The following is a 23,183-nucleotide window of genomic DNA, read 5'->3' on the forward strand; positions in this document are numbered from 1 at the left end:
AAGTTTTGTTCATTCATTTGTGTTTTCCTGTTTGCTGGATCCCAGGTGACCCTGACTCCCTCCGTATCTAGTGTAGGGAGCCGGTGGTCATGTCCCCTCACTATTATAGGGTGTTCAGGTGTTATACAGTCGAGGTACGAGGATATGCGATCATCTACCATTGGGATTTTCGCATAGGCTGAGCAGTTAGGGAGAGAGCCAGGTCTGATGCAGGGCTCTCCCTTGTGTTCCTTAGTTTTGGATCCAGTCAGTCGAATCTTCATTTTGTGTCTTCTAGTTTTCTGTACACCTTCCGTGACAGCGTGGGGCAGTGTGAGCTGCGTGTGGTAGTGTGAGCTGCGTGTGGTATTAGAAGCGCGTGGGGCAGTGTGAGCTGCGTGTGGCATTAGAAGCGCGTGGAGCAGTGTCAGGTGCGCATGGTATTAAAAGCGCGTGGGGTAGTGTGAGGTGCGTGTGGTATTAGAAGCGTGTGGGCAGTGTGAGGTGCGTGTGTGCAGTGTGAGGGGCAGTGTGAGGTGCGTGTGGTATTAGAAGCGTGTGGGGCAGTGTGAGCTGCGCGTGGTATTAGAAGCGTGTGGGGGCAATGTGAGGTGCGCATGGTATTAGAAGCGCGTGGGAGGCATCTGATGATCACACACTGCACCACGTACAAGATACCCCCTCCCTCAGAATCAACGCAGCTGCCCCCCATACAAGATACCTCCTCCCTCAGCATCCACACAGCTGCCCCCCCATACAAGACACCCCATCCCTCAGCATCCACGCAGCTGTCTCCCCCACACAAGATACCCCCTCCCTCAGCATCCATGCAGCTGTCCCCCCCCCATACAAAACACCCCGTCCCTCAGCATACACGCAGCTACCCCCCATACAAGATACCCCCTCCCTTAGCATCCACCCCATACAAGATACCCCCTCCCTCAGCATCCACGCAGCTGCCCCCCATACAAGATACCCCCTCCCTCAGCATCCATGCAGCTGCCCCCCCATACAAAATACCCCCTCCCTCAGCATCCATGCAGCTGCCCCCCATACAAAATACCCCCTCCCTCAGCATCCATGCAGCTGTCTCCCCATACAAGATACCCCCTCCCTCAGCATCCATGCAGCTGCCCCCCCATACAAGACACCCCCTCCCTCAGCATCCATGCAGCTGCCCCCCATACAAAATACCTCCTCCCTCAGCATCCACGCAGCTGTCTCCCCCACACAAGATACCCCCTCCCTCAGCATCCATGCAGCTGTCCCCCCATACAAGATACCCCCTCCCTCAGCATCCACCCCATACAAGATACCCCCTCCCTCAGCATCCATGCAGCTGTCCCTCCCCATACAAGACACCCCGTCCCTCAGCATCCACGCAGCTGTCTCCCCCATACAAGATACCCCCTCCCTCAGCATCCATGAAGCTGTCTCCCCATACAAGATACCCCCTCCCTCAGCATCCACCCTATACAAGATACCCCCTCCCTCAGCATCCATGCAGCTGTCCCCCCCATACAAGACACCCCGTCCCTCAGCATCCACGCAGCTGCCCCCCATACAAGATACCCCCTCCCTCAGCATCCATGCAGCTGTCCCCCCCATACAAGATACCCCCTCCCTCAGCATCCACCCCATACAAGATACCCCCTCCCTCAGTATCCACGCAGCTGCCCCCCCCCATACAAGATACCCCCTCCCTCAGCATCCACCCCATACAAGATACCCCCTCCCTCAGCATCCATGCAGCTGTCCCCCATACAAGATACCCCCTCCCTCAGCACCCACCCCATACAAGATACCCCTTCCCTCAGCATCCATGCAGCTGTCCCCCCCATACAAGACACCCCGTCCCTCAGCATCCACGCAGCTGCCCCCCATACAAGATACCCCCTCCCTCAGCATCCATGCAGCTGTCCCCCCCATACAAGATACCCCCTCCCTCAGCATCCACCCCATACAAGATACCCCCTCCCTCAGCATCCCCCCCATACAAGATACCCCCTCCCTCAGCATCCACGCAGCTGCCCCCCCATACAAGATACCCCCTCCCTCAGCATCCCCCCATGCAAGATACCCCCTCCCTCAGCAGCCACGCAGCAGCCCCCCCATACAAGATACCCCCTCCCTCAGCATCCACACAGCTACCCCCCCATACAAGACACCCCCTCCCTCAGCATCAACGCAGCTCCCCCATACAAGATACCCCCTCCCTCAGCATCCACACAGCTGCCCCCCATTCAAGATACCCCCTCCCCCAGCATCCACGCAGCTGCCCCCCATACAAGATACCCCCTCCCTCAGCATACCCCCATGCAAGATGCCCCCTCCCTCAGCATCCACGCAGCTGCCCCCCCCATACAAGATACCCCCTCCCACAGCATCCACACAGCTGTCCTCCCCATACAAGATATCCCCTCCCTCAGCATACATGCAGCTGTCCCCCCTATACAAGATACCCCCTGCCTCAGCATCCATGCAGCTGTCCCCCCATACAAGATACCCCCTCCAGCATCCATGCAGCTTTCCCCCTTATACAAGATACCCCCTCCCTCAGCATCAACGCAGCTCCCCCCCATACAAGACACCCCCTCCCTCAGCATCAACGCAGCTCCCCCCATACAAGACACCCCCTCCCTCAGCATCAACGCAGCTCCCCCCATACAAGATACCCCCTCCCTCAGCATCCACACAGCTGCCCCCCCATACAAGATACCCCCTCCCTCAGCATCCCCCCATACAAGATACCCCCTCCCTCATCATCCATGCAGCTTCCCCCCCATACAAGATACCCCCTCCCACAGCATCCCCCCATGCAAGATACCCCCTCTCTCAGCATCCACGCAGCTGCCCTCATACAAGATACCCCCTCCCTCATCATCCCCCCCATACAAGATACACCCTCCCTCAGCATCCACGCAGCTGCCCCCATACAAGATACCCCCTCCCTCAGCATCCCCCCATGCAAGATTCCCCCTCCCTCAGCATCCACGCAGCTGCCCCCCCCATACAAGATACCCCCTCCCTCAGCATCCTCACAGCTACCCTCCATACAAGACACCCCCTCCCTCAGCATCAACGCAGCTCCCCCCATACAAGATACCCCCTCCCTCAGCATCCACACAGCTGCCCCCCATACAAGATACCCCCTCCCCCAGCATCCACGCAGCTGCCCCCCATACAAGATACCCCCTCCCTCAGCATCCATGCAGCTGCCCCCCCATACAAGATACCCCCTCCCTCAGCATCCACCCATGCAAGATACCCCCTCCCTCAGCATCCACGCAGCTGCCCCCCCATACAAGATACCCCCTCCCTCATCATCCATGCAGCTGCCCCCCCATACAAGACACCCCCTCCCTGAGCATCAACGCAGCTCCCCCATAAAAGATACCCCCTCCATCAGCATCCACACAGCTGCCCCCCATACAAGATACCCCCTCCCCCAGCATCCACGCAGCTGCCCCCCATACAAGATACCCCCTCCCTCAGCATCCACGCAGCTGCCCCCCATACAAGATACCCCCTCCCTCAGCATCCACCCCATACAAGATACCCCCTCCCTCAGCATCCACGCAGCTGCCCCCCATACAAGATACCTCCTCACTCAGCATCCATGCAGCTGTCCCCCCCATACAAGATACCCCCTTCCTCAGCATCCACGCAGCTGTCCCCCCATACAAGACACCCCCTCCCTCAGCATCCACACAGCTACTCCCCCATACAAGATACGCCCTTCCTCAGCATCCACACAGCTGTCCCCCCATACAAGATACCCCCTCCCTCAGCATCAATGCAGCTGCCCCCCCATACAAGATACCCCCTCCTCAGCATTCACACAGCTGCCCCCCAATACAAGATACCCCGTCCCTCAGCATCCACACAGCTGCCCCCCCATGCAAGATACCCTCTCCCTCAGCATCCATGCAGCTGTCTCCCCCATACAAGATACCCCATCCCTCAGCATCCACGCAGCTGCCCCCCCATACAAGATACCCCCTCCCTCAGCATACACGCAGCTGCCCCCCCATTCAAGATACCCCCTCCAACAGCATCCCCCCATACAAGATACCCCCTCCCTCAGCATCCATGCAGCTGCCCCCCATACAAGATACCCCCTCCCTCAGCATCCATGCAGCTGTCCCCCCCATACAAGATACCCCCTCCCTCAGCATCCATGCAGCTGTCCCCCCATACAAGATACCCCCTCTCTCAGCATCCATGCAGCTGTCCCCCCCATACAGGATACCCCCTCCCTCAGCATCCATGCAGCTGTCCCCCCCATACAAGATACCCCCTCCCTTAGCATCCATGCAGCTGTCCCCCATACAAGATACCCCCTCCAGCATCCATGCAGCTGTCCCCCCCATACAAGATACCCCCTCCAGCATCCATGCAGCTGTCCCCCCCATACAAGATACCCCCTCCCTCAGCATTAACACAGCTGCCCCCCATACAAGACACCCCCTTCCTCAGCATCAACGCAGCTCCCCCTTATACAAGACACCCCCTCCCTCAGCATCAACGCAGCTCCCCCCATACAAGATACCCCCTCCCTCAGTATCCATGCAGCTGTTCCCCCATACAAGATACCCCCTCCCTCAGCATCCATGCAGCTGTCCCCCCATACAAGATACCCCCTCCCTCAGCATCCATGCAGCTGTCCCCCCATACAAGATACCCCCCTCCCTCAGCATCCATGCAGCTGTCCCCCCCATACAAGATACCCCCTCCCTCAGCATCCATGCAGCTGTCCCCCCCATACAAGATACCCCCTCCCTCAGCATCCATGCAGCTGTCCCCCCCATACAAGATACCTCCCTCAGCATCCATGCAGCTGTCCCTCCCATACAAGATACCCCCTCCCTCAGCATCCATGCAGCTGTCCCCCCATACAAGATACCCCCCTCCCTCAGCATCCATGCAGCTGTCCCCCCCATACAAGATACCCCCTCCCTCAGCATCCATGCAGCTGTCCCCCCCATACAAGATACCCCCTCCCTCAGCATCCATGCAGCTGTCCCCCCCATACAAGATACCTCCCTCAGCATCCATGCAGCTGTCCCTCCCATACAAGATACCCCCTCCCTCAGCATCAATGCAGCTCCCCCTCATACAAGACACCCCCTCCCTCAGCATCAACGCAGCTCCCCCCATACAAGATACCCCCTCCCTCAGCATCCATGCAGCTGTCCCTCCCCATACAAGATACCCCCCCTCAGCATCCATGCAGCTGCCCCCCATACAAGATACCCCCTCCCTCAGAATCCATGCAGCTGCCCCCCCATACAAGATACCCCTCCCTCAGCACCCCCCCCCATACACGATACCCCCTCCCTCAGCATCCATGCAGCTGCTCCCCCCTCCCCCCGGTGTACAATCCCTCACAGCACATCCCGAACAGTTTCAGTACCAAATAAGTTACTTAATCAGTAGGTTCCGCGTACTTCTACAATGCTGCAGCCGTTCTTTAGTTCACTCCCCGCACTGCTGACCCGAGCGAGCTCTATGATGCATGTAAAAAAGAGCGCGGCTCTCCTGTTTCCGATCCACGTGATCTAGGAGTGCCACGTGATGTTATGACGTCAGCAGGTCCTTCCCGAATATAGTATTTAGCCATTACCGATCATGATGCCTGGACTCCTGGTAAAGCTGACAGCCTGACACCCGGGGCAGTGGCTAGCAGGGCTCAAGAGGCAGCTGCCTTGGGCCCCCCAGGAGCAACTGGGCCCGGGACAGCTGCCCCTTTTGCCCCTTGGTAAAGACGGCACCCGCTGATGGAGTAACCTCACTTTTGCTATTCCTTCAGTTTATTCAGTCAGTGAAATCAGTGAAACTCCAGTGGACTGTATGCAGCTGAAAGGAATTGCAAGATACAGCTTGTGAAAATAATGCATTGGCTCTTGGGCTTCGCTGCACTAGACTGGGTATAACCACTTCCAGCTACCCCGTTATATTTGTCTGCAGCTTGCATTGCTACACCACAGAAGGAATTGCAGATAAACATGGATTTGTTGTACACTTCTCAGTTGGAACTGTAATGCCAGTGTCAGACGAGTTTACTGCAGAAACATGCAGTGTGTAGGAGTATGATTTCCTGGCCTGAACTCTGCTGCTGTGATACCATCTAATGCCATTTTAATGACTTATGATGCTGTGTGTCCCTGCACGACATTGGCTGCAATGAATTGTACTGACATAATGCGGTCAGTAAAATCCATCACAGCTGATGTCAGGCAGGGATAAAAAGCATTCTAAATCATCATAATGCCATGAGTCCATGTCACAAGAGCAGAGTTCAGGCCGGGAAATCACACTTTCAGATGCAATGTGTTTCCCACAGTGAACTCGCTCATCTAAGAATGGCCTAAGAAATTGCTGTTTCAGGAGTTACATCTCAAAGGATACTGAAAAGCCTTGAGTCAGCCAAGCCAGAACAGCCCAGGTAGTGAGGAAAGAGGACCCAACTACCATGAATACCATGATCACTATCCTGTCATGCTCATTCTCCTCTCTGTGCTCCAAGGGGGTTGCCTGCTCACTGAAGGATCAGATTGCTTCATCCTAAAGAAGTCTATGGAGTGGGCAGAGGGGAGGAGTGAACAGGAGACAAGAGAGATCAAAGAGGCAGCCAGCTAAATAGTGATTTATTCATATCCACACAGGTAAGTGCTTCTCTGTAATGTCCTCCATTCTCCTGGGGCCGCTCCTGATGGAGTTAGAGAAAGCAAATTCCCCCCTGTGTTCTGTGTGAAGTGGATGGGAGCTAGTCTCCACCCATCAGATCTGGAAGAACTGCAAACTGGAGATACGGTATACAGATGAGAAAACTGCTATAAAATACTAGATACAAATCATATAATGGCCAGAAATAGTGTTATTCCTTATGTACACAAACTGTACTATTAATTAATTCAACATTTGCTGAAAGATCTGCAGAAAGGGGAGCAGCCATCTGCAACCACTTGTCTTATAGTCATACACATGATGCAGTGAGTGCATAGGATCAGCTCTTCTCTGCATGGGTACATAGAGAAATGTTGGTATTTAGAAGATTTAATTGCAATTAAAGACTAAATAGAATCACAGAAAAGGATATTAATGGAAGAATAGCTGTGATTGGCATTTTGATGACATTGTATGTTTAGTGTTTTTTTAGGCACATATCACTTTCTAAGAGTACTGTACCTGATTACATTCCCCAGGGTAGTTAAGCTAAGATTAACACAAGCTCCTTCTCTTAGGCGATCTCCTTCAGAACCAGATGATTTTTGTCTTTCACTGCCAGCAAGATCCACCAAGTTTATAACCGATTGTTTGGTGATATCATCATCTAAGAAGATCTAAGGAAAAACCAACAATATAACAGTTCTTTAAGAAAACAGAAATACATAATGCTTTATTCCCACATTGCTGATTTGGTACAGTTTTTGCATCAGTATTTTGAAGTCAAAATCAGGAATAGATACAACAAAGAGAAGATGTAAAAACTTTGCCATTATATATATTTTTTTCATGTTTATAATCTACTCTCTGCTTTGACTTTAAGATTCTCTTAATTTGGACTGGGACTTTTAAGATGTGTTCACACACTTCAGATTTGTCACATACATTTCTGCTACTGATCCCATTAATCTGAATGGAGATAGCAAAAATCCATTCCCATGTACAACAGACAAGTCTATTCACATGTATGGAATAAACTTTGCAGCACAGAATTTCCCCAACAAATCTGCTTAGTGTTACTATAAGCAATCAGCCATGTTACACCTGTTTGAAATGAATGGTGATGACCATGTGGGAGCGACTGCTGCTTGAATTCATGCTTGTCGATGCTGTTGTTCTTGTTTTTTTTCCTTGTTCTATCAACTTTTCAATTTGTGCATAGCTTTCACAGGGTACACGTTTTAGACCATCAACATAAAATCCCTGATGTTGGTCTTCTCGCATCTTCAGACCCCCAGCCTTTTTGGACTTAGACAGAAGATCAGTGACCTGAATAAAAATAAGCAAGTGGCGTTATGAACTTTCTTGATTCCAGAAACTTTTCGCATCAGTTTGGTAGAATTCTTATAAGTCTCCCAAAAGCAGGCGTGTGCACAAATCTCAAAGGGCGATATAGCAAAACTTAGAAGGTGCCCCCCTGCCCTACCCTGTTTCCCAGTATGCATGCATCAATCACTCCCAGGCAATGCAGTATGCAAAGAGCAACATCCCAGATTTCAAAATTTACACTTTATTTTTAATTTTAATTAGAAAAATGTTAATAAAATAAAGTCAGAACTGGCTCTACCCACTTTATCTGCCTTCTATCGTGAAAAAAGCATGTGTTTCATAAATATAGTGCTCATTCTGAATATCATATTTCTTAATGTACTTTACACCAGAAAACTGGCATAAATACTTTGATAAATCTTTTGCTATTATGCTTTTACAAAGCTGGCTGCCTGCAGCTACCACTTACATAGGAATATATTCAGTTACAATTGTCTGACGTTTTCTCATCCAGATGAGAAAAAGGAGTTAAGGACCTGCCCCACCCCCAGCCCTAACTTCAGGCCCCATAGTTTAGTTGCTTAGTCTCTATTAAAAGTACACCAAAGGAAAAATCTGTAGTTTAACCACCTCAGCTACCCTAGCTTAAAACAACCTTAATGACAAGACCACTTTTTACAATTCTGCACTACACTACTTTCACCGTTTATTGCTCGGTCATACAACTTACCACGCAAATTAATTTTACCTCCTTTTCTTCTCACTAATAGAGCTTTCATTTGGTGGTATTTCATTGCTGCTGACATTTTTACTTTTTTTGTTATTAATCAAAATTTAACGATTTTTTTGCAAAAAAATGACATTTTTCACTTTCAGTTGTAAAATTTTTCCAAATAAAACTACATTTCTATATTATTTTTTATCTAAATGTATTGTTCTACATGTATTTGATAAAAAACAAAATGTTTGGGTAAAAAAAAATGGTTTGGGTAAAAGTTTACAATAGCGTTTACAAACTATGGTACAAAAATGTGAATTTCCGCATTTTGAAGCAGCTCTGACTTTCTGAGCACCTGTCATGTTATCTGAGGTTCTACAATGCCCAGACAGTAGAAAAACCCTGCAAATTACCCCATTTTGGAAAGTAGACACCCTAAGGTATTCGCTCATGGGCATAGTGAGTTCATAGAACTTTTTATTTTTTGTCACAAGTTAGCAGAAAATGATGATTTTTTTTTCTAGCAAAGTCTTATATCCCACTAACTTGTGACAAAAAATAAAAACTTCCATGAACTCACTATGCCCATCACAAAATACCTTGGGGTGTCTTCTTTCCAAAATGGGGTCACTTGTGGGGTAGTTATACTGCCCTGGCATTTTAGGGGCCGAGATGCGTGAGAAGTAGTTTGAAATCAAAATGTGTACAAAATGCCCTGTGAAATCCTAAAGGTGTTCTTTAGCATTTGTGCCCCTTTGCCCACAAAACTGATTTTTTTATCGCCGCAGCGCTCGTAAAGTGATTGTGCAGTGATCACTGCGGCGGGGCGGGCGTGGGTGAACGCACGTGTGGGCGACCGATCAGGCCTGATCGGGCAAACACTGCGTTTTGGGTGGAGGGCGAGCTAAGGTGACACTAATACTATTATAGATCTGACTGTGATCAGTTCTGATCACTTACAGATACTATAACAGTACAAATGCTGATTAGCGATACGCGATATCAGCGAATCAGTGACTGCGGGGCGGTGGGCTGGGCGCTAAACGATCGAACTACCTAACCAAGGGGCCTAAACTATTCTAAAACTATCAGTCAATACCAGTGGGGAAAAAAAGTGACAGTTTACACTGATCACTTTTTTCCCTTTCACTAGGTGATTGACAGGGGCGATCAAGGGTTTAATGGAGGTGATCTGGGGCTAAGTGTACTGCAGGTGTGTACTCACTGTGAACTGTGCTCCTCTGCTGGAGCCAACCGACGAAAAGGAATCAGCAGAGGAGCACAGCAGCCATTTAACACATTATATTTATAAATATAATGTGTTAGATGGCTTCAGATTTTTTTTCAAAATCATCAGCCTGCCAGCGACGATCATTGGCTGGCAGGCTGATGACGAAATTGTTCTGAAACTTTTTCCGGCCCGCGATGCGCATGCGCGGGCCGGCTGTGAGCGTCATCTCGCGTCTCGCGAGATGACGCGCCGATGCGTGACTGTGCCTGAGTGAGCCGCCTCCGGAACGCAATCCTGCATTAGTAACTCAGCAGGGAGGTTATTCCAAACATCTTGGAAAACTAACCACAGATCTTTTGTGGATGTAGGCTTGCTCAAATCCTTTTGTATCTTCACATAATCCCAGGCAGACTCAATGATGGTAAATTCAGGGCTCTGTGGAGGCCATATCAACACTTCCAGGACTCCTTGTTCTTCTTCGCACTGAAGATAGTTCTTAATGATATTGACTGTATGTTTGGGGTCATTGTCCTGCTGTAGAATAAAGTTGGAGCAAATCATATGCCTCCCTGATGAAATTGCATTTGCGATCCGCATGTCTGCGGCGGGACACATTCCTTTTAATGGCAGGTGAAGTCATATTTGCAGCCACCAAATAATTACTAGAAGTGCACAAATAGTCCCACAACATGGACAATGACATACCAGAGGGGGATCAATGGCAAAAATTCCTACAAAAAATATGTATTTTAATCAGGGGCCATTTTTATGAGACTTAAAGGGAAACTCTGCCTTCTGCTCTGCCCTGCTGGAGCATAGAAATTTTTTATTTTAGGCCACGGGAATACGGGCCCCAAAAATTTGGCATTCATCTGACAGAAAAGAACAAGTGATTATGGGGCTGGAGGTATATTAGATGGTCAGTGCACAACAATTTTACTGTAGGCCACCAAAAATTATGCATTCAACTGCCAGAAAATAAAAAGTAATTATGTGGCTGGAGGTATATTAGACGGTCAGTTCACAACAATTTTACTGTAGGCCAGTAGAGTACAGGCTCCAAAAATTATGCATTCACCTGACAGAAAAGAAGAAGTGATTATGTGGCTGGAGGTATATTAGGCAGTCAGTGGATAACAATTTTACTGCAAGCCAGTTGAGTACAGGCCCCAAACATTAGGTATTCACCGGACAGAAAAGAACAAGTAATTATGTGGCTGGAGGTATATTAGGCGGTCAGTGGATAACAATTTTACTGCAGGTCAGTGGAGTACTGGCTTAAAAAATTATGCATTCACCTGACAGAAGAGAACAAGTGATTATGTGGCTGGAGGTATATTAGACAGTCAGTGGATAACAATTTTACTGTAGGGCAGTACAGGCCCCAAAAATTAGGCATTCACTTGACAGAAAAGAACTTGTGATGATGTGGCTGGAGGTACAATAGGCGGTTACCGGCTAAACATTTTGCTATAGGCCAGTACAGGCCCCTAAAATTAGGCATTCACCTGACAGAAAGGAACTAGTGATTATGTATCCAGAAGTACATTAGGCGGTCACTAGATAAAATTTTTACTGTAGGCCACTGGAGTAGAGGCCCCAAAAATTTGGCATTTACCTGACAGAAAAGGCCTTTTATGCCGCTGTATATACATAAGACAAGGACCATTCTTTGTTTTGGGTGGTGGTGGATGTGTGTGGGCTGGCATGAAGAAATTCAATTACACATGGTCGTCACAGGTGTTAAATTCCTCCAAGATCCATGCCTCAATCATTTTTAGAAGCAAGGCGAGTGCTCTTATAGGTCACGATCCCCCCTGCTGCTCTGAACGTCCTTTCGGACAGGACACTCGACAAGGGGCAAGCCAAGAGTTCCATGGCAAATTGTGCAAGCTCTGGCCACAGGTCAAGCCTGTAGTCCAGGGGTTCCTTGCTTCTCAGAGCGTCCACATCGGCCGTTAACCCGATGTAGTCGGACACCTGTCGGTCTAGGCATTCCCTGAGGCTGGATCCGGAGGGCATCTCTCTGTGTTGGCTGTAAAAATGATCTCATATCTGAAGTGACCAACACATCTTTAAACCACCCTCTTCTTGCAGGCACGGTGTTTCGTGTGGGTGGAAATTTCTCTGCCAGTGCCCGCAACAGCAGAATGCAGCATCTCTCGCAGCAAGGCCTGGAAATGCTGCATTCTGACAGCCCTCTGTGATACTGGTAACATGTCCGCCATTTTGTGTTTGTACCGGGGGTCTAAGTACTTTGCCACCCAGTACTGGTCTTTGCCCTTTATGCTTTTTATACGGCACTCCACCTCTTCAAACACTGGAGCATGAAGGCCCCTATTTGCATTAAATTGAAAGAGGTGGAGTGCCCTGGCTCCTGCTCATCGCCCAGAAGAATGTTGTCCTCGGTCTTCTCCCCCCAGCCACAGACAACACCAGGGATCCCGAAAAGTTTAAAGTCGCCCTCAAAGCCTGCTCTTCTTGCTCCTCCTCTTCCCCCCTGCCACCATCCTCCTCTGCCTCCTCTTTAGACTCTCAGATGTAGTAGTCCCTCCTGGGAATTCATTCAGCATTTCAACTTCCTCATCTTCCAGCTCCTGCTCCTCGACGGCTTGATCAATGACACGACGAAATGCACATTCTAGAAAGAAGGCGTAAGGTACGATGTCACCGATGGTGCCCTGGCTGCGACTGACCAGTTTGGTTATCTCATCAAATGGCAGAAGTCTGCATGCGTCGCGCATGAGCAGCCGCTGGCGCGGTAAAAAGAAACCAAGCTCCCCAGAATCTGTTCTGCTGCAGAGTTCGTACAGGTAGTCGTTAACAGCACGTTGTTGCTGGAGCAGCATATCAAGCATATACATGGTGGAGTTCCAGCTGGTTGGGCTGTCACAAATCAGATGTCTGACGGGCAGGTGGTGTCGCCGCTGAACATCAGCAAGGCGAGCCATGGGCCTGTAAGGTCTTCTAAAATGGCCAGAGATTTTCCTGACCTGCCGCAAGAAATCCTGTATTGCGGGGTATTTAGCAACGAATCACTGCACGACTAAGTTCAGGATGTGTGCTATGTGTGTCATTTCGCCCTGTTTCAGCGCGGTCAGCAGATTGGCAACATTGTCGCACACCACTTTACCAACTGTCAAATTGAGCGGGGTTAGCCACTAATCAGCCTTTGACCGCAGAGCTCTTAGATTCCAGGCACAACAGCACAGCATGGTAACATCTCACCTGACACGTCAAATAGGTTCTGGGGAGCTTGGGGGGTGCAGCGGAAGAGGAGGTAGCAGTGGAAAATGAGGAGTCAGCCGAGGAGGGGACGGAGCATGGAGTAGGAGGAGGAGAAGAAGAGGCAGGCCTGCATACAATCCGTGGCGGTAACACCAAATCCACACGGGTTACATGCTTGTTGGCCGTCAGAAGGTTAACCCAGTGGGCAGTAAAAGTTATGTACCTTCCCTACCTGTGTTTGCTAGACCACGTGTCTTTGGTCAGATGTACAGTTGCAAGAAAAAGTATGTGAACCCTTTGGAATGATATGGATTTCTGCACAAATTGGTCATAAAATGTGATCTGATCTTCATCTATGTCACAACAATAGACAATCACAGTCTGCTTAAACTAATAACACACAAATAATTATATGTTACCATGTTTTTTTTGAACACACCATGTAAACATTCACAGTGTAGGTGGAACAAGTATGTGAACCCTTGGATTTAATAACTAGTTGAACCTCCTTTGGCAGCAATAACTTCAACCAAATGTTTCCTGTAGTTGCAGATCAGACGTGCACAACGGTCAGGAGTAATTTAGACTATTCCTCTTTACAGAACTTTTTCAGTTCAGCAATATTCTTAGGATGTCTGGTGTGAATCGCTTTCTTGAGGTCATGCCACAGCATCTCAATCGGGTTGAGGTCAGGACTCTGACTGGGCCACTCCAGAAGGCGTATTTTCTTCTGTTTAAGCCATTCTGTTGTTGATTTACGTCTATGCTTTGGATCGTTGTCCTGTTGCAACACCCATCTTCTGTTGAGCTTCAGCTGGTGGACAGATAGCCTTAATTTCTCCTGCAAAATGTCTTGATAAACTTGGGAATTCATTTTTCCTTCGATGATAGCAATCCGTCCAGGTTCTGATGCAGCAAAGCAGCCCCAAACCGTGATGCCCCCACCACCATACTTCACAGTTGGCATGAGGTTTTGATCAACATGCTGTGCTGTGCTGTGCTGTGCCTCTTTTTCTCCACGTGCTGTGCCTCTTTTTCTCCACACATAGTGTTGTGTGTTTCTTCCAAACAACTCAACTTTGGATTCACCTGTCCACAGAATATTTTGCCAGTACTTCTGTGGAACATCCAGGTGCTCTTGTGCAAACTGTAAACGTGCAGCAATGTTTTTTTTGGACAGCAGTGGCTTCCCCTGTGGTATCCTACCATGACATCCATTCTTGTTTAGTGTTTTACGTATCGTAGATTCGCTAACAGGAATGTTAGCATATGTCAGAGACTTTTGTAAGTCTTTAGCTGACACTCTAGGATTATTTTTCACCTCATTCAGCAGTCTACCCTGTGCTCTTGCAGTCATCTTTACAGGATGGACACTCCTAGGGAGAGTAGCAGCAGTTCTGAACTTTCTCCATTTATAGACAATTTGTCTTACCATGGACTGATGAACAGTAAGGCTTTTGGAGATACTTTTATAACCCTTTCCAGCTTTACGATTCTTAATCGTAGGTCTTCTGAGAGCTCTTTTGTGCGAGGCATCATTCACATCAGGCAATGCTTTATGTGAAAAGCAAACCCAGAACTGGTGTGTGCTTTTTTATAGGGCAAGGCAGCTGTAACCAACACCTCCAATCTCATCTCAGTGATTGGACTCAAGTTTGCTGACACCTCACTCCAATTAGCTCTTGGAGATGTCATTAGTCTAGGGGTTCACATACTTTTTCCACCTGCACTGTGAAAATTTACATGGTGTGTTCAATAAAAACATGGTAACATTTAATTCTTTGTGTGTTATTAGTTTAAGCAGACTGTGATTATCTATTGTTGTGACTTAGATGAAGATCAGATCACATTTTATGACCAATTTGTGCAGAAATCCATATAATTCCAAAGGGTTCACATACTTTTTCTTGCAACTGTATCTTGGCACCGACAATGTGTGCCAGAGATATATTCAATTGCCGCTGAACGTGGCCATATAGCTCTGGGATGCCCTTCTGGGAAAATATTTCCTTTGGGGACCTTCCATTGCGGTGTGCCAATGGCCACAAATTTTCAAAAGGCCTCCGAGTCCAACAGTTTATATGGCAATAGTTGGCGGGCTAGCAGTTCCGACAAGCCAGTGGTCAGCCATTGGGCAAGAGGGTTATCCGGCATTATCAACTTTTTACGCTCGAACATTTGGGCCACGGAAGCCTGCCTTCTGCCAGATGAATGCAATGACGGCACGGTGGAAGGTGGCCTGGTGGACAAATGAGAGGAGAAGGAGAAGAGGCAAGACGTGGAGCTCCGGGAGTGTGGCATTGTGGGTTCTGATGGCATTGCTCCCACTGGGCTCAGTAATGGGAGGCCAGATGCCTTCTTAAGGCAATCATCCCTAGTTGAGTGTTGGGCTTATGCGTTGCTATCACAGGCTGCAGATGGCAACACTATTGTCAGCAGCTGACATGTTAAAAAAGCCCACACTGCAGATCCATGTACCAGCATCCTGGGAGCGCAAGATGTGACCATGCATGGTGGATGGCTCGCTCCAGATACATTTACAGTCTGCTTTTTGCCTCCTGTGCACTGTGAGTTCTGCCTGCTTCTCCTCCCTATCTGCTGCTCCATCTCTCCCTCTGAACTTCCCTCCTCTTCCTCTCTTATAGGCACCCATGTGACATCCATCGACAAGTTATCATCATCACCTTTATCACCACTGACATTAGAGATCTCGGAGTAGGCAGCAACAGCGGGGACCACCCTTCTTGGGCTGATCTGGGTGCGGTTGTCCTCTTCCTCATCAGATGCCAAGAATGGCTGTGCACCAGTAAGGTCTGGGAATGGATGGGAACATATAATTCCTCTGACTCGAGTGGAGGGGCTATGGTTGTGGTGGTGTCTTTGGGGGTGCACACAGCAGAGAGTGAGGAGGGTGCAGATACAGAGGATGAGGAGGGTGCAGAAGCAGAAGGCTGAGTGAGTCACTCAACCAACTCTGGTGTGTCGTTTGACATATTCGCACGCACCTTCTCCAACTTCCCACTTAGGCCCCAGCCTGATGCACCTGCCCGACCCCTACCACCCCTGCTGGCGGCCTGCCCCTTCCTCTGCCTGTCATTTTGAAAAAGACTCTGTGCCAAAATCCCTAGAGAAGAGCAGTATTTGTGGAAGCAGGTATATCACAGGCCTCAATCAGTATTTGGTGGAAGCTGGTATATCGCACCCCTAGTAACATAGTACATAAGGCCGAAAAAAGACATTTGTCCATCCAGTTCGGCCTGTTATCCCGCAAGTTGATCCAGAGGAAGGCAAAAAAAAAAACCCTGTGAGGTAGAAGCCAATTTTCTCCACTTTAGGGGAACATAAACTTCCTTCCCGACTCCAATCAGGCAATGAGAATAACTCCCTGGATCAACGACCCCTCTCTAGTAGCTATAGCCTGTAATATTATTAAGCTCCAGAAATATGTCCAGGCCCCTCTTGAATTCCTTTATTGTACTCACCATCACCATCACCTCAGGCAGAGAGTTCCATAGTCTCACTGCTCTTACCATAAAGAATCCTTTTCTATGTTTGTGTACAAACCTTCTTTCCTCCTGACGCAGAGGATGTCCCCTCGTAACAGTCACCGTCCTGGGAATGAATAGATGATGGGATAGATCTCTGTACTGACCCCTGATATATTTATACATATTAATTAGATCTCCCCTCAGTCGTCTTTTTTCTAAAGTGAATAACCCTAATTTTGATAATCTTTCAGGGTACTGTAGTTGCCCCATTCCAGTTATTACTTTAGTTGCCCTCCTCTGGACCTTCTCCAGCTCTGCTATGTCTGCCTTGTTTACAGGAGCCCAGAACTGTACACAGTACTCTATGTGTGGTCTGACTAGCGATTTGTAAAGTGGTAGGACTATGTTCTTATCACGGGAATCTATGCCCCTTCTGATGCAACCCATTATTTTGTTGGCCTTGGCAGCAGCTGCCTGACACTGGTTTTTGCAGCTTAGTTTGCTGTTTATTAAAATTCCTAGTTCCTTTTCCATGTCAGTGTTACCGAGTGTTTTACCATTTAGTATGTACGGGTGACTTGCATTTTTCCTTCCCATGTGCATAACTTTACATTTATCAGTGTTAAACCTCATCTGCCACTTATCTGCCCAAGCCTCCAATCTATCCAGATCCCTCTGTAGTAGTATACTGTCCTCATCAGTGTAAATTACTTTACACAGTTTAGTGTCATCTGCGAAAATTGATACTTTACTATGCAAGCCTTCTACAAGATAAATAAATATATTGAAGAGAATAGGGCCCAATACTGACCCCTGAGGTACCCCACTAGTGACAGTGACCCAATCTGAGTGTGTACCATTAATAACTACCCTCTGTTTTCTATCATTGAGCCAGTTACTTACCCACATACAGATGTTTTCTCCCAGTCTGAGCATTCTCATTTTATATACTAACCTTTTATGTGGTTCAGTGTCAAATGCTTTGGAGAAGTCCAGATACACGACATCCATTGATTCGCCGCTGTCAAGTCTAGAACTTACCTCCTCATAGAAAATGATTAAATTAGTCTGACATGACCGATCCCTCACGAAGCCATGCTGATATGGCGTTATTTGCTTATTTCCGTTAAGATGCTCTAATATAGTATCTCTCAGAAAACCTTCAAACAGTTTACCCACAACAGATGTTAAACTTACCGGCCTATAGTTTCCCGGCTCTGTTTTTGGCCCCTTTTTGAATATTGGCACCACATATGCCATGCGCCAATCCTGTGGGACATTCCCTGTAAGTATAGAGTCTGCAAATATCAGAAATAAGGGTCTGGCTATGACATTACTTAATTCCTTTAGGATACGGGGGTGTATGTCATCCGGTCCTGGCGATTTGTCTATTTTAATCTTTTTAAGTCGCTGATGTACTTCTTCCTGGGTCAGACAGGACACTTTTAACCCCTTAGTGACCAAGCCTGTTTGGGCCTTTATGACCAAGCGTTTTTCTTCCTTTTTTCATCGTCGCGTTCCAAGAGCTATAACTTTTTTATTTTTTCGTCTATATAGCTTTATGAGGGCTTGTTTTTTACGGGACAAGTTGTAGTTTTTAATGGAACCATTTTTGGGTACACATAACTTTCTGATTAACTTTTATTAACTCTTTCTGGGAGGGAGATGGGGGAAAATAGCAATACTGCCACTGCGTTTTTACATTATAAATTTTACGGCGTTCATTTTTCGGTACAAATAACATAATATCTTTATTCTCTGGGTCAGTATGATTACAGTGATACTAAATACTTATAATTTTTTTTACGTTTTACTACTTTTTTTTTCCAATAAAACCCCTTTTATTAACCAAAAAAATGATTTTGCATTGCCACTTCACAAGACCCATAACTTTTTTTTTTCTTTTACTATGGAGTTGTGTGAGGGCTTGATTTTTGAGGGACAACTTGTATTTTTCATTGGTATCATTTTGGAGTAAATGGCGCTTTTTGATCGCTTGTTATTACGTTTTTTTCGGTGGAAACTAAGAATAAATTAGAAATTCTTTATTTTTTTTATTTTTATTTTTTACGGCGTTCACCATAGGGGATAATTTATGTAATATTTATGTAGTCCGGGTCGTTACGGACGCGGCAATACCAAACATATGGGGGATATTTTCTTTTTGCAATTTTTTTCATTGAAAAGCGTATTTTCAATGAAAAGAATGCATATTTTTTTATTTTATGGAATTTTTTTTATTTAATAAATGTGTATTTATTTATTTATTTTTTTACTACTTAAAAGTCCCACAAGGGGACTATAATATACAGTATTTTGATTGCTTTTAAAATGTAATGCATTATCTCTATAAGGCATTACATTTCAATAGCATTTCAATAGCGATGCTATTCAAACCTTGACCAGCAGGTGGCGCCAGAGAGGCACGGCCTGCTGGAAATAACTGAAGACAGGCTCGGGGCCCTGATCGGAAGTGAGGTAAGCTTCCGAACACATCAGCACCCCGCGATCTTATTTTCGGGGTGCTGATGGGAGACAGAGGGAGTCCGCTCCCTCTGTCACCACTTTACATGCAGCGGGCGCCATTGCGCCCGGCATGTAAAGGGTTAAACAGCCCGGATCGGCACTCCTGCCGGTCCGGGCTGTTAGAGCAGGGTCCCGGCTCTCATGTGAGAGCCGGGTCCGTGCTCCCCGCTGCACGGGGGAGCCGTGCAGCGCTTAGACCGGGCCGCCGTAAAAACGCGGCAGCCCAGCCTAAGGCCCCTTAGTGACCGCCGTAAAAACACGTATGGGTGGTCACTAAGGGGTTAATGGGGAATTTATTTTTGCATTCTGCAAGTCATCTGACAATTTATTTTCCTCAGTGAATACATTGGAGAAAAAAATATTTAACAGCTTTGCTTTCTCCTCGGTGCTCTCTGCGACTTCTCCCTCATTACTCTTTAAAGGGCTGACACCTTCAGATTTATACTTTTTAACATTTATATAATTGAAGAACATTTTAGGGTTAGTTTTACTCTCTTTGGCAATTAATCTCTCGGTCTCTAGTTTGGCCGCTTTTATTTGTTTTTTACATGTTCTATTTTTTTCCTTATAGTTTTTCAGTGCTTCCGTGCTCCCCTCCTGTTTCAGTGAATGATATGCTTTCTTTTTGTCATTTATTGCTTTCTTTACAGTTCTATTTATCCACATTGGTTTCTTTTTGTTCCTTAACCTTTTATTACCATACGGTATGTACCTCTCACAATGAGATTGTAGGATGTTTTTAAAGATATCCCATTTTGTGGCTGTATTTTTATTTTTGAGGACTTTGTCCCAGTTAGTTTGGCCTATGGCCTCTCTTAGTTGGCTAAATTTAGCTTTTATGAAGTTTGGTATTTTTGTTCCTCCCTGTAGAAACGCTCTTTTGAATGATAATTGGAAGGTTATTACTTTGTGGTCACTATTTCCCAGGTGTCCCCCAACCTGCACGTCTGTTGTTCTGTCCGGCCTATTGGTTAAGTCCAGTATGGCCGTCCCTCTAGTCGGGTCCTGAACCAGTTGGGAGAGGTAATTGTCTTTGGTTATTGCCAAGAACCTGTTTCCCTTATGAGATTCAAGTTTCAGTTTCCCAGTTTATATCTGGGTAGTTGAATTCCCCCATAATAACCACCTCATTATGATTTGCCGCCTCGTCTATCTCGTTTATTAGTAGATTTTCTGTGGACTCTGGTATATTAGGTGGTTTATAGTAAACTAGTAATTTATTGTTGTTTTTAGCTCCATGTATCTCTACCCACAGCACAGTATTTTTTAGTAGCAGGTATATAGCACCCCATAATCAGCATTTTATGAAAACAGGTATATACACTCACCTAAAGAATTATTAGGAACACCATACTAATACGGTGTTGGACCCCCTTTTGCCTTCAGAACTGCTCAGGTAACCCGTGGCATTTAAACGATGGCCAATTGGCACTAAGGGACCTAAAGTGTGCCCAGAAAACATCTCCCCACCATTACACCACCACCACCAGTCTGCACAGTGGTAACACGGCATGATGGATACATGTTCTCATTCTGTTTACGCCTAATTCGGACTCTACCATTTGAATGTCTCAACAGAAATAGAGACCAGGCAACATTTTTCCAGTCTTCAACAGTCTAATTTTGGTGAGCTCGTGCAAATTGTAGCCTCTTTTTCCTATTTGTAGTGGAGATGAGTGGTACCCGGTGGGGTCTTCTGCTGTTGTAGCCCATCTGCCTCAAGGTTGTGCGTGTTGTGGCTTCACAAATGCTTTGCTGCATACCTCAGTTGTAACGAGTGGTTATTTCAGTCAACATTGCTCTTCTATCAGCTTGAATCAGTCTGCCCATTCTCCTCTGACCTCTAGCATCAACAAGGAATTTTCACCCACAAGACTGCCGCATACTGGATGTTTTTCCCTTTTCACACCATTTTTTGTAAACCCTAGAAATGGTTGTGCGTGAAAATCCCAGTAACTGAGCAGATAGTGAAATACTCAGACCGTCCCGTCTGGCACCAACAACCATGCCACACTCAAAATTGCTTAAATCACCTTTCTTTCCCATTCTGACATTCAGTTTGGAGTTCAGGAGAGTGTCTTGATCAGGACCACAACCCTACATGCATTGAAGCAACTGCCATGTGATTGGTTGACTAGATAATCGCATTAATGAGAAATAGAACAGGTGTTCCTAATAATTCTTTAGGTGAGTGTAGAACACCTGAATCAATATTTGGTGCAAGCAGGTATATCGCACCCCTCAATCAGTATTTTGTGGAAAAAGGTATATAGAACACCTGAATCAATATTTGGTGGAAGCAGATATATGGCACCCCTCAATCAGTATTTTAAGAAAGCAGGTATATCAAACCACTTAATCAATATTTTGTGGAAGCAGGTATATCGCACCCATAAATCTGTATTTTCTGGAAGCAGGTATATCGAACCCCTCAATCAGTATTTTCTGGAAGCAGGTATATCGCACCCCTTAATCACTATTTGGTGGAAGCAGGTATATCAAACCCCTTAATCAGTATTTTGTGGAAGCAGGTATATTGCAACCCTCAATCTGTATTTTGTGGAAGCAGGTATATAGAACCCCTAATCTGTATTTTGTGGAAACAGGTATTTAGAACACCTGAATCAATATTCGGTGGAAGCAGGTATATGGCACCCCTCAATCAGTATTTTATGGAAGCAGGTATCTCAAACCCCTTAATCAGTTTTTTTGTGGAAGCAGGTATCTCAAACCCCTTAATGAGTATTTTGTGGAAGCAGGTATATCACACCCTTCAATCTGTATTTTCTAGAAGCAGGTATATCAAAACCCCTTAATCAGTCTTTTGTGGAAGCGGGTATATCGCACCGCTTAATCAGTATTTTGTGGAAGCAGGTATATAGAACCCCTTAATCAGTATTTTGTAGAAGCAGGTATATCGCAACCCTCAATCAGCATTTTGTGGAAACAGGCATATAGAACACCTGAATCAATATTCAGTGGAAGCAGGTATATGGCACCACTCAATCTGTATTTTGTAGAAGCAGGTATATCAAACCCCTTAATCAGTATTTTGTGGAAGCAGGTATATCGCACCACTCAATCAGTATTTTGGGGAAGCAGGTATATAGAACCCCTTAGGCCCCATGCACACGGCCGTGTTTAACAGCCGTGTGCGGGCCGTGGAACCGCGGCCTGGATCCCTCCTGAGAGCAGGAGCACACGGCCGTGTGCATGGGGCCTTAATCAGTATTTTGTAGAAGCAGGTATATCGCACCTTTCAATTAGTATTTTGTTGATAGCAGTTTTTTTTCCCATTTTTTTTTTTTTACCCAGACCCACTTGGTTCTTGAAGATCCAGTGGGTCTGATGTCTGTATAATACAATACACAATATAGTGTACTGTACTTTATTTTCACGTTACTTAGTCTGATCAGACTTCTGCCTTTAGCAAAAGTCTGATCAGCACCATGGACAGCCGGAAGCCTGTCAAGGTGTCCGGTTGCCATGGTAAACATCACTCGCTTCCACAACAGAGCAGCGGGTGATGGGGAGGGAGGGGGGCCCCTTCCCTCTGTGAACCCGTCAAGAATCGGGGACTGAAAAGGCACAGCAGCACCCAATGGGAGAGGGAAGGAGCTCCCTCCCTGTTAACTCCTTCCATACAGCGGTTGTACGGACCTCGGCATGGAAGGGGTTAAACGGCTGACATCACAGCACAGATGTAAGCCGTTTTAAACAGAGCGTCAGCAATGTGCTGACACTCTGCTTGCTAACCTCGAACAGCGCTGCAAACCGCAGGTCTGAATTGACCTGCGGTTTGCAGCGATCGCCGATACGGGGGAGTCACAGGACCCCCCCTCGGTATTGTCCCAGGGTGCCTGCTAATTGATTTCAGCAGGCACCCAGTTCTGATTAACGCCTGCCGCACGGCAGTGATCAGAAATATACATGATGTATCGGTACTTCATGTGTCCTTAAGTACCAGGACATCATGACGTACCGGTACGTCATTTTTCCTAACAGGTTAATCAGT

General features: G+C 46.9%; 1 protein-coding gene across 1 annotated transcript in view; it reads right to left on the reverse strand.

Annotated features, from left to right (window-relative positions):
• The window catches only part of LOC122935437 (kinesin-like protein KIF28P), a 213,268-nt gene that overhangs the window by 140,921 nt on the left and 49,164 nt on the right, over positions 1 to 23,183 (reverse strand). Inside the window, exons 4-5 of the mRNA XM_044291204.1 lie at positions 7,753 to 7,977; positions 7,171 to 7,325 (exon numbers count right to left, since the gene is read on the reverse strand). Of these exons, the coding sequence (XP_044147139.1) occupies positions 7,171 to 7,325; positions 7,753 to 7,977 (380 nt within the window). The remainder of the gene's footprint in view (positions 1 to 7,170; positions 7,326 to 7,752; positions 7,978 to 23,183) is intronic.

Source organism: Bufo gargarizans, chromosome 4 (assembly GCF_014858855.1).
Source record: "Bufo gargarizans isolate SCDJY-AF-19 chromosome 4, ASM1485885v1, whole genome shotgun sequence".
NCBI lineage: Eukaryota > Metazoa > Chordata > Amphibia > Anura > Bufonidae > Bufo > Bufo gargarizans.